Here is a 13658-nt window from a genome sequence, read left to right as displayed (position 1 = left end):
TGCTTTTGTCCTCATTTTCAGCCTTGATAGATTGTCAGGTTTGCCACCTTGACCTAGTGTGCAAAAAAACTCCTTCCATATCTACAGGGAAGGCAAAGGTCAGGAACATGGTGAAGATGATGCCAAACAGAGTGCGGGTGAGGACACAGACCTGTTCCCCTCCATTCTTAACCCTGAAACTCTCTGAAGTTGAGCCATCAAACTGTATGTTGCAGAAGGAGTGGATGAGACTAAGGGGTTTTAGTGGACAGCCAATTTTCCCAAAATCTTGTTGAGTCCTGCGCTGCTGACTGTTGAATGCTTTAAAGAGATCTACAAAAGTAAGGTAAAGAGAGATATCCTCTCCCTGCGCATCTCTTGTAATTGGAGTTGGTGATGATCATGTCCACAGTAGATCGGCCAGCACAGAAACCACACCACAATTCCAGGTACACTCAGTCCACAAGTAGATGGGGTCTTTTAAATATGACCCTAGCAAAGGCCTTCCCCCAAGACGCTAAGGAGTGAGATACCCCTGTGGTTGTTGCGGTCTCCCATGTCACTTTGTTTTTATATAGTGTGAACATTTTTGCATCGTGCATCACCTGTGGAACGGAGTCCGCTTTCCAGCAGAGAAGGAGATGGTCATAAAGATGTTTATAAGGCCTGTGCCCTCAGCACCTTGCTGTATGGCTGTGAATCATAGATGACTTATAACCAAAAGGAAAAGAAGCTCAACAATTTCGATCTTGGGCTGTCTGCGGCCCATTGAGGGTACATCCCAACAGGACAAATTCACAAATGCAGCAGTCCTCTCGAAGGTGGAGCTCCCTAGTTTGTTAGCACTCATCAAACAGAGGCATCCTCACTGGTTCGGGCACATTTGCAGGATGGGAGATAGTCACAAACCCAAGGACTTTCTGTACGGTGAGGTAGCTGGAGCCAGAAGAGCAGTGGGATGTCCACAGTTTGAAGGATGCTTGCAGGTACAACATGAAGGGCCTAAGTACTGATTATTGAACCTTGGACTGATAACAAAGGAAAATGATGGCACCTCCTGTAGCTGGCATGCATCACCACATTGACCACTGGCTACAGCACCTTGGCAACAAAGCCAAAAACACCAACCCACAATGACACCTGGTACTTGCGGCAGAATCTGTCTCTCAAGGACGTTTAACAGGAGGCTCTGGTGTAGTGGCATTGTCACTGGGCTAATAATCCAGAGACCAAGGGTAATGCTCTGGGGACCTGGGTTCAAATTCCACCACAGCAGATGGTGAGATTTGAATTCAATAAAAATCTGGAATTAAGAATTTGATGATGACCATGAAACATGTTGTAAAACCCCATCTAGTTCATTAGTGCCCTTTAGGGAAGAGAATCTGCTGTCCTTACCTGGTCTGGCCTACATGTGACTCCAGACCCACAGCAATGTGGTTGACTCTTAAATGCTTGGAACCTACACCACATGAACTGCAGTGGTCCAAGAAGGCAGCTCACCATCACCTTCTTAAAGGCAATTAGGGATGGGCAGTAAATGCTGGCCTAGCCAGCGATGCTCTCATCCCATGAATGAATTAAAAAAAGGCAGTTGGTGAAGTCAAAAACTAAGACACAGAACCTTTCCTTGAGAGTCTATTGACTCTGTTCGGTGTCAACACTCCTTACCCACACCCATTGTTCCAGCTATTCCCTATTTATATGTGTTCAAGCACACATCACCTGTTTCCCTTAACAACATCATTGATATTAACAGACCTTAACAAAGTAATTAATAAGACATTAACAAAGGATTGGCCTTTTCAGCCATCAGCAAAGATGTGCTATATGAAGGCCACCGCCCCCCCAACCCCCCCCACCCCCACCACCCCCACCACCATCTGAGATGGATTGTTTGCTGTGTGTCCATCATCTTTCATAGATGGAAGGATGCCAATGTCTAACCAGGTCCAATGTAAATCAGCAAGCACGGGGGTGATGGATGCCAATGTCTAATTAATTATATTGTTACAGTTTAATGGCAATCATATTGTTAAGCAGGTGATGGGTATTTGTATACCTATAAATGGGGATAGCTGGGACACTGGTGGGTTAGAGCTAGTGTTGACGATGAACTAAGTCAATAAGCTCTCTCCAGCAAAGAAAGCTGCTGCGTCTTAGATCCAGTTAACAATGGGCGAATGGTACACAGTGTGAATTAGGACATGAGAAGGTGAGTTTTGAAGAAGTTCAATGTTACAGAGGGTATAACATGAGAAACCAGCCAGATGTACATTGGAATAATCGTGTCAGGTAGCAAAGCCACGGACAGTGGTTTCAACAGCAGATGAGCTGAGGCAGTTTGGAGTCGGGCGACATTACAGAGATGGAAATAGGCGGTCTTAGTAATGGTGACAAAATATGGTCAGAAGCTTATTTCGGGGTCAAAACCCAGAAAGATTGCAAAACAATCTAGTTCAGCCGCAGACTGTAGCCAGGGAGAAGGTTGGATTGGGAAGCTGGGGTAAGGAGTTTGGAATGGAGACTGGTGACAATGGCTTCGATCTTCCCCAAATTGAATTGGACGAAATATTGGTCCCTGTAGTGCTGGATGCTGGACTAGCAGGGACAGTGGAGAGATTGAAAGGTGTGATGATGAGGTAAAGCTAAGCAGTGTCAGGGTACATCTGAAAACTGACATGTCACCCAGGGACAGCAGGCGAGAAATAGGAGGCTGCCAGAGGTTAACGGTGTGGTGTAAATGTTGTTTACATTTTTAAAAAATCATAGAATCATACAGCACAGAAAGAGGCCGTTCGGTCCATCATGCCTGTGCTGGCACTTTGAAAGACCCACCCAATTAGTTCCACACACCACTGCTGTTTTCCCATAACCTGGCAATTTCCCCTTTTCAAGTATATATCTCAGCTCTTTTTGAAAGTTATTATTGAAGCTGCTTCCACTGCCTTTTTAGGCAGAACTTTCCAGATCAATCTTGCTGCAGAAAAAGTTCTCCTTATCTCTGTTCTGGGACTTTTTGCCAAATAGGTTAAATCTGTGTCCCTCTGGTTACTGACTCTCCTGCCACTGGAAACAGTTTCTCCTCACTTACTCTATTGAAACCTTTTTTAATTTTGACCATCTCTATCAAATTGCCCTTCTTGGCTCTAATAGAACAACTTCTCCAGCCTCCCTACAAAACTGAAGTTGGCCCATTCACACTGACCATGTCACATTGACCATGTCACATTGACCATTCACACTGACCATTCACACTGACCATTCACATTGACCATGTCACATTGACCATGTCACACTGACCATTCACACTGACCATTCACACTGACCATGTCACACTGACCATTCACACTGACCATTCACATTGACCATGTCTCACTGACCATTCACACTGACCATTCACACTGACCATGTCACATTGACCATTCACATTGACCATTCACACTGACCATGTCACACTGACCATGTCACACTGACCATGTCACACTGACCATTCACACTGACCATGTCACATTGACCATGTCACACTGACCATTCACATTGACCATGTCACATTGACCATGTCACACTGACCATTCACACTGACCATGTCACATTGACCATGTCACACTGACCATGTCACATTGACCATTCACACTGACCATTCACACTGACCATGTCACACTGACCATTCACACTGACCATTCACACTGACCATTCACATTGACCATGTCACATTGACCATGTCACACTGACCATTCACACTGACCATGTCACATTGACCATGTCACACTGACCATTCACACTGACCATTCACACTGACCATTCACACTGACCATGTCACATTGACCATGTCACACTGACCATGTCACACTGACCATTCACATTGACCATGTCACACTGACCATGTCACACTGACCATGTCACACTGACCATTCACACTGACCATGTCACACTGACCATGTCACACTGACCATGTCACACTGACCATTCACATTGACCATTCACACTGACCATTCACATTGACCATGTCACATTGACCATGTCACATTGACCATTCACACTGACCATGTCACATTGACCTTTCACATTGACCATGTCACACTGACCATGTCACACTGACCATGTTACACTGACCATTCACACTGACCATTCACACTGACCATGTCACATTGACCATTCACACTGACCATATCACACTGACCATGTCACACTGACCATGTCACACTGACCATGTCACATTGACCATGTCACACTGACCATTCACATTGACCATGTCACACTGACCATTCACACCGACCATGTCACACTGACCATGTCACATTGACCATGTCACATTGACCATTCACATTGACCATTCACACTGACCATGTCACATTGACCATTCACACTGACCATGTCAAACTGACCATGTCACATTGACCATTCACACTGACCATTCACATTGACCATGTCACATTGACCATGTCACACTGACCATGTCACACTGACCATTCACATTGACCATGTCACACTGACCATTCACACTGACCATGTCACATTGACCATGTCACACTGACCATGTCACACTGACCATGTCACATTCACCATGTCACACTGACCATGTCACACTGACCATGTCACACTGACCATGTCATACTGACCATTCACACTGACCATGTCACACTGACCATGTCACACTGACCATTCACATTGACCATTCACATTGACCATGTCACACTGACCATTCACACTGACCATTCACACTGACCATGTCACATTGACCATGTCACATTGACCATTCACACTGACCATGTCACATTGACCTTTCACATTGACCATGTCACACTGACCATGTCACACTGACCATGTCACACTGACCATTCACACTGACCATTCACACTGACCATTCACATTGACCATGTCACATTGACCATGTCACATTGACCATGTCACATTGACCATGTCACACTGACCATTCACACTGACCATGTCACATTGACCATGTCACATTGACCATGTCACACTGACCATTCACATTGACCATGTCACACTGACCATTCACACTGACCATGTCACACTGACCATGTCACATTGACCATGTTACACTGACCATGTCACACTGACCATGTCACATTGACCATGTCACACTGACCATGTCACACTGACCATTCACACTGACCATGTCATACTGACCATTCACACTGACCATTCACACTGACCATTCACACTGACCATGTCACACTGACCATGTCACACTGACCATTCACACTGACCATTCACACTGACCATGTCACATTGACCATGTCACATTGACCATTCACACTGACCATGTCACATTGACCTTTCACATTGACCATGTCACACTGACCATGTCACACTGACCCTGTCACACTGACCCTGTCACACTGACCATTCACACTGACCATGTCACATTGACCATTCACAATGACCATATCACACTGACCATGTCACACTGACCATGTCACACTGACCATGTCACACTGACCATTCACACTGACCATTCACATTGACCATGTCACATTGACCATGTCACATTGACCATTCACATTGACCATTCACACTGACCATGTCACATTGACCATGTCACATTGACCATTCACACTGACCATTCACATTGACCATGTCACATTGACCATGTCACATTGACCATGTCACACTGACCATGTCACACTGACCATTCACATTGACCATTCACATTGACCATGTCACACTGACCATGTCACACTGACCATTCACACTGACCATTCACACTGACCATGTCATACTGACCATTCACACTGACCATTCACACTGACCATTCACACTGACCATTCACATTGACCATGTCACACTGACCATGTCACACTGACCATTCACACTGACCATGTCACATTGACCATGTCACATTGACCATGTCACACTGACCATTCACACTGACCATTCACATTGACCATGTCACATTGACCATGTCACACTGACCATTCACACTGACCATTCACACTGACCATTCACACTGACCATGTCACATTGACCATTCACATTGACCATTCACACTGACCATGTCACACTGACCATGTCACATTGACCATGTCACATTGACCATGTCACACTGACCATTCACACTGACCATTCACACTGACCATGTCACACTGACCATGTCACATTAACCATGTCACACTGACCATTCACATTGGACCATGTCACACTGACCATTCACACTGACCATGTCACACTGACCATGTCACACTGACCATGTCACATTGACCATGTCACACTGACCATTCACATTGACCATGTCACACTGACCATTCACATTGACCATGTCACACTGACCATTCACACTGACCATTCACACTGACCATGTCATACTGACCATTCACACTGACCATTCACATTGACCATGTCACACTGACCATGTCACACTGACCATGTACACACTGACCATTCACACTGACCATGTCACACTGACCATGTCACACTGACCATTCACACTGACCATTCACACTGACCATGTCACATTGACCATGTCACATTGACCATTCACATTGACCATGTCACACTGACCATGTCACACTGACCATGTCACACTGACCATTCACACTGACCATTCACACTGACCATGTCACATTGACCATGTCACATTGACCATGTCACACTGACCATTCACATTGACCATTCACACTGACCATGTCACATTGACCATGTCACACTGACCATGTCACACTGACCATTCATATTGACCATGTCACACTGACCATTCACACTGACCATTCACACTGACCATGTCACATTGACCATTCACACTGACCATGTCACACTGACCATGTCACACTGACCATTCACACTGACCATGTCACATTGACCATGTCACATTGACCATTCACATTGACCATGTCACACTGACCATGTCACACTGACCATGTCACACTGACCATTCACACTGACCATGTCACACTGACCATGTCACATTGACCATGTCACATTGACCATGTCACATTGACCATGTCACACTGACCATTCACATTGACCATTCACATTGACCATTCACACTGACCATGTCACATTGACCATGTCACACTGACCATGTCACACTGACCATTCATATTGACCATGTCACACTGACCATTCACACTGACCATTCACATTGACCATGTCACACTGACGATGTCACACTGACCATTCACACTGACCATTCACATTGACCATGTCACACTGACGATGTCACACTGACCATTCACACTGACCATTCACATTGACCATGTCACACTGACCATTCACACTGACCATGTCACATTGACCATGTCACATTGACCATTCACACTGACCATGTCACACTGACCATGTCACATTTACCATGTCACACTGACCATTCACATTGACCATGTCACATTGACCATGTCACATTGACCATTCACACTGACCATGTCACACTGACCATGTCACACTGACCATTCACACTGACCATGTCATATTGACCATTCACATTGACCATTCACACTGACCATTCACACTGACCATTCACATTGACCATTCACACTGACCATTCACACTGACCATGTCAAATTGACCATTCACATTGACCATTCACATTGACCATTCACACTGACCATTCACACTGACCATGTCACACTGACCATGTCACATTGACCATGTCGCACTGACCATTCACACTGACCATTCACATTGACCATGTCACATTGACCATGTCACAATGACCATTCACACTGACCATTCACACTGACCATGTCACATTAACCATGTCACATTGACCATGTCACACTGACCATTCACACTGACCATATCACACTGACCATGTCACATTGACCATGTCACATTGACCATTCACATTGACCATTCACACTGACCATGTCACACTGACCATGTCACATTGACCATGTCACACTGACCATTCACACTGACCATGTCACATTGACCATGTCACATTGACCATTCACATTGACCATGTCACACTGACCATGTCACACTGACCATGTCACATTGACCATGTCACACTGACCATTCACACTGACCATGTCACATTGACCATGTCACATTGACCACGTCACACTGACCATGTCACACTGACCATTCACATTGACCATGTCACACTGACCATTCACACTGACCATTCACACTGACCATGTCATACTGACCATTCACACTGACCATTCACACTGACCATGTCACACTGACCATTCACACTGACCATTCACATTGACCATGTCACACTGACCATTCACACTGACCATTCACACTGACCATTCACACTGACCATGTCACATTGACCATGTCACATTGACCATTCACATTGACCATGTCACACTGACCATGTCACATTGACCATTCACACTGACCATGTCACACTGACCATGTCACACTGACCATTCACACTGACCATGTCACACTGACCATGTCACATTGACCTTTCACATTGACCATGTCACACTGACCATGTCACACTGACCCTGTCACACTGACCCTGTCACACTGACCATTCACACTGACCATGTCACATTGACCATTCACAATGACCATATCACACTGACCATGTCACACTGACCATGTCACACTGACCATGTCACACTGACCATTCACACTGACCATTCACATTGACCATGTCACATTGACCATGTCACATTGACCATTCACATTGACCATTCACACTGACCATGTCACATTGACCATGTCACATTGACCATTCACACTGACCATTCACATTGACCATGTCACATTGACCATGTCACATTGACCATGTCACACTGACCATGTCACACTGACCATTCACATTGACCATTCACATTGACCATGTCACACTGACCATGTCACACTGACCATTCACACTGACCATTCACACTGACCATGTCATACTGACCATTCACACTGACCATTCACACTGACCATTCACACTGACCATTCACATTGACCATGTCACACTGACCATGTCACACTGACCATTCACACTGACCATGTCACATTGACCATGTCACATTGACCATGTCACACTGACCATTCACACTGACCATTCACATTGACCATGTCACATTGACCATGTCACACTGACCATTCACACTGACCATTCACACTGACCATGTCACATTGACCATTCACATTGACCATTCACACTGACCATGTCACACTGACCATGTCACATTGACCATGTCACATTGACCATGTCACACTGACCATTCACACTGACCATTCACACTGACCATGTCACACTGACCATGTCACATTAACCATGTCACACTGACCATTCACATTGGACCATGTCACACTGACCATTCACACTGACCATGTCACACTGACCATGTCACACTGACCATGTCACATTGACCATGTCACACTGACCATTCACATTGACCATGTCACACTGACCATTCACACTGACCATTCACACTGACCATGTCATACTGACCATTCACACTGACCATTCACATTGACCATGTCACACTGACCATGTCACACTGACCATGTACACACTGACCATTCACACTGACCATGTCACACTGACCATGTCACACTGACCATTCACACTGACCATTCACACTGACCATGTCACATTGACCATGTCACATTGACCATTCACATTGACCATGTCACACTGACCATGTCACACTGACCATGTCACACTGACCATTCACACTGACCATTCACACTGACCATGTCACATTGACCATGTCACATTGACCATGTCACACTGACCATTCACATTGACCATTCACACTGACCATGTCACATTGACCATGTCACACTGACCATGTCACACTGACCATTCATATTGACCATGTCACACTGACCATTCACACTGACCATTCACACTGACCATGTCACATTGACCATTCACACTGACCATGTCACACTGACCATGTCACACTGACCATTCACACTGACCATGTCACATTGACCATGTCACATTGACCATTCACATTGACCATGTCACACTGACCATGTCACACTGACCATGTCACACTGACCATTCACACTGACCATGTCACACTGACCATGTCACATTGACCATGTCACATTGACCATGTCACACTGACCATTCACATTGACCATTCACACTGACCATGTCACATTGACCATGTCACACTGACCATGTCACACTGACCATTCATATTGACCATGTCACACTGACCATTCACACTGACCATTCACATTGACCATGTCACACTGACGATGTCACACTGACCATTCACACTGACCATTCACATTGACCATGTCACACTGACGATGTCACACTGACCATTCACACTGACCATTCACATTGACCATGTCACACTGACCATTCACACTGACCATGTCACATTGACCATGTCACATTGACCATTCACACTGACCATGTCACACTGACCATGTCACATTTACCATGTCACACTGACCATTCACATTGACCATGTCACATTGACCATGTCACATTGACCATTCACACTGACCATGTCACACTGACCATGTCACACTGACCATGTCACACTGACCATTCACACTGACCATGTCATATTGACCATTCACATTGACCATTCACACTGACCATTCACACTGACCATTCACATTGACCATTCACACTGACCATTCACACTCACCATGTCAAATTGACCATTCACATTGACCATTCACATTGACCATTCACACTGACCATTCACACTGACCATGTCACACTGACCATGTCACATTGACCATGTCGCACTGACCATTCACACTGACCATTCACATTGACCATGTCACATTGACCATGTCACAATGACCATTCACACTGACCATTCACACTGACCATGTCACATTAACCATGTCACATTGACCATGTCACACTGACCATTCACACTGACCATGTCACATTGACCATGTCACATTGACCATTCACATTGACCATTCACACTGACCATGTCACACTGACCATGTCACATTGACCATGTCACACTGACCATTCACACTGACCATGTCACATTGACCATGTCACATTGACCATTCACATTGACCATGTCACACTGACCATGTCACACTGACCATGTCACATTGACCATGTCACACTGACCATTCACACTGACCATGTCACATTGACCATGTCACATTGACCACGTCACACTGACCATGTCACACTGACCATTCACATTGACCATGTCACACTGACCATTCACACTGACCATTCACACTGACCATGTCATACTGACCATTCACACTGACCATTCACACTGACCATGTCACACTGACCATTCACACTGACCATTCACATTGACCATGTCACACTGACCATTCACACTGACCATTCACACTGACCATTCACACTGACCATGTCACATTGACCATGTCACATTGACCATTCACATTGACCATGTCACACTGACCATGTCACATTGACCATTCACACTGACCATGTCACACTGACCATGTCACACTGACCATTCACATTGACCATGTCACACTGACCATTCACACTGACCATGTCACACTGACCATGTCACATTGACCATGTCACACTGACCATTCACACTGACCATTCACATTGACCATGTCATACTGACCATTCACACTGACCATGTCACACTGACCATGTCACACTGACCATGTTACACTGACCATTCACACTGACCATTCACACTGACCATTCACATTGACCATGTCACACTGACCATTCACATTGACCATGTCACACTGATCTTTCACACTGACCATTCACACTGACCATGTCACATTGACCATGTCACATTGACCATTCACACTGACCATGTCACACTGACCATGTCACACTGACCATGTCACATTGACCATGTCACATTGACCATGTCACACTGACCATGTCACACTGACCATTCACACTGACCATTCACATTGACCATGTCACACTGGCCATGTCACACTGACCATGTCACATTGACCATGTCACACTGACCATTCACACTGACCATTCACACTGACCATGTCAAAACCCTTTCTAATTTTAACGGTCCCTATCAGGTCACCCCTCAGCCTTCTCCCTACTAGCAAAAAGCGCCCCGGCCTGTTCAACTTTTCCGGATACGTAAAAGCTTTCAGAGTTTAATTTTACACAAGGTCATCTCGTTCCAGTTTAACAGAATCTCTGTTAACTCAACAGGCTCCTGTGGTGATTAGTCGGGACCACCACGATGTCAGCGGGACAGACAGCCCGTACAGAGAAACCTCGAACATTTACGATGGATCAGCATTTTGTGCAGGTTGGTTTCATTCGCTGGATGGACTCTATAAAAGAAGCGTCAGTGGAATGGGAAGAGGCCATTCAGCCCTTCGAGTCTGTACTGTCTGCCATTCAGTTAGGTCATGACTGAACTCCATCCACCCACTGTGGTCCTGTAACTCAACACACTTACCTAACAAAAAAACCTATCAATCTCAGTTGACCTTGAACCATGGACCTGTGTTGACTCTTTGAAAGAGTTGTCCAACTTACTGCCACCCTGCCCACTCTTTCCCTTTTCATCTTCAGCTCCCTGCCTGAAGCCCAGTCTGACCCACAGCACCGTGACCTCCACCGCGTGTAGGGCAAGGAGGCAGGTCCCAAATCCACCCCAGCCGGAACAGGGATCAAACCCCATGCTATTAGCACCAATCTGATCGACACCGGCCCTCCAGCCAACTGAATCAAGCGGCTGCCCAAGGCATCCCAGTTGCTGTGGCAACATACACTTTTACATGTAGTCTGGAGATATGGACAGTGATGGCAGAGGCTCCAACATCCTTTCTATCACATGGTTGACCAGGAATCTCTCCCGTTCTCACCGCCTGCCATTGGCATGTGTTGGAAAGATTTGTAAGTTGATATTCAGCCTGTTTGGCCAGATTGCAAACGCACCTTCTTTGGCCATCAAATCTTGGAATGGGACGTGAATCCAGTGGTCCAGGATCAGAGGCAGAGATGCTACCCACTGCACCAAAAGACCTTCTCTGTGGGCCTTTAACAGGCCACAGATTACGTGCGTTGTAAATGTCAAGGTCTCTCCACACCTGATTCTGCTGTCTTGGCCCAAGAATAACCATGGCTCAGACACTTCTGTCAGGAACTGTGGGCAGGCCACTGAGACTGGAGAGGGGGTGGGGGGGACTTCTGGCAGCTGGAGATTGACAGGCAGAAAGTCTAAAAATCCTGCTGGTGCATTGTGGGCATGGGTGGGGGGGGATCAAAAATCACCCATTGCAGCAATCATCAGCTGCTGAAACCATCTTTTATTACCCGTGGAGCTGACTATTTCAACACACTCTAGGCTGGCTTCCCACTTCCCACCCTCCGTCAACTTCAGCTCAGTCAAAGCTCTGCTGCAAACCCTTTGCACTAAACCCCACTCACTCATGACCCCCCTGTGATTGTTCACCCACATCGGCTCCCGGTCTTGCAATGCCCCAGTTTTAAAATTCTCATCCTCATGTTCAATGGTTTCCCCATTCCCTATCTCTGTAAGCTCCTCTAGCCCCTACAATCCTCTCTATCCCTGGAACTTCCTCCAGCCCCTACAATCCGGTGGGATCTCTGTGTTCCTCCAGTTCCAGCCTCTTGAGCATCACCAATTTGAATCGCTCCACCATTGGTGGCCGTGCTTTCAGCTGCTAAGACCTAAGCTCTAGAATTCTAAAAGGGTTGGATGAGTAAAAGTGGGAGGAGGCTCAAGTGGAGCATAAACACCAGCATGGACTGGTTGGGCCAAATGGCCTGTTTCTGTGTCGTATATCCTATGCAGTCCTATGCATGT

At 46.0% G+C, this 13658-nt stretch overlaps 1 protein-coding gene across 1 annotated transcript in view; it reads left to right on the top strand.

Moving 5' to 3' along the window:
• The window catches only part of uroc1 (urocanate hydratase 1), a 226309-nt gene that overhangs the window by 199996 nt on the left and 12655 nt on the right, over positions 1-13658 (top strand). The window contains exon 17 of the mRNA XM_041191845.1: positions 12032-12131. Within this exon, the coding sequence (XP_041047779.1) occupies positions 12032-12131 (100 nt within the window). The remainder of the gene's footprint in view (positions 1-12031; positions 12132-13658) is intronic.

The sequence above is a fragment of the Carcharodon carcharias genome, chromosome 7 (assembly GCF_017639515.1).
Source record: "Carcharodon carcharias isolate sCarCar2 chromosome 7, sCarCar2.pri, whole genome shotgun sequence".
NCBI lineage: Eukaryota > Metazoa > Chordata > Chondrichthyes > Lamniformes > Lamnidae > Carcharodon > Carcharodon carcharias.
Note: the sequence above shows the minus strand (reverse complement) of the source record. Positions and strands in the feature narration are given on the sequence as shown.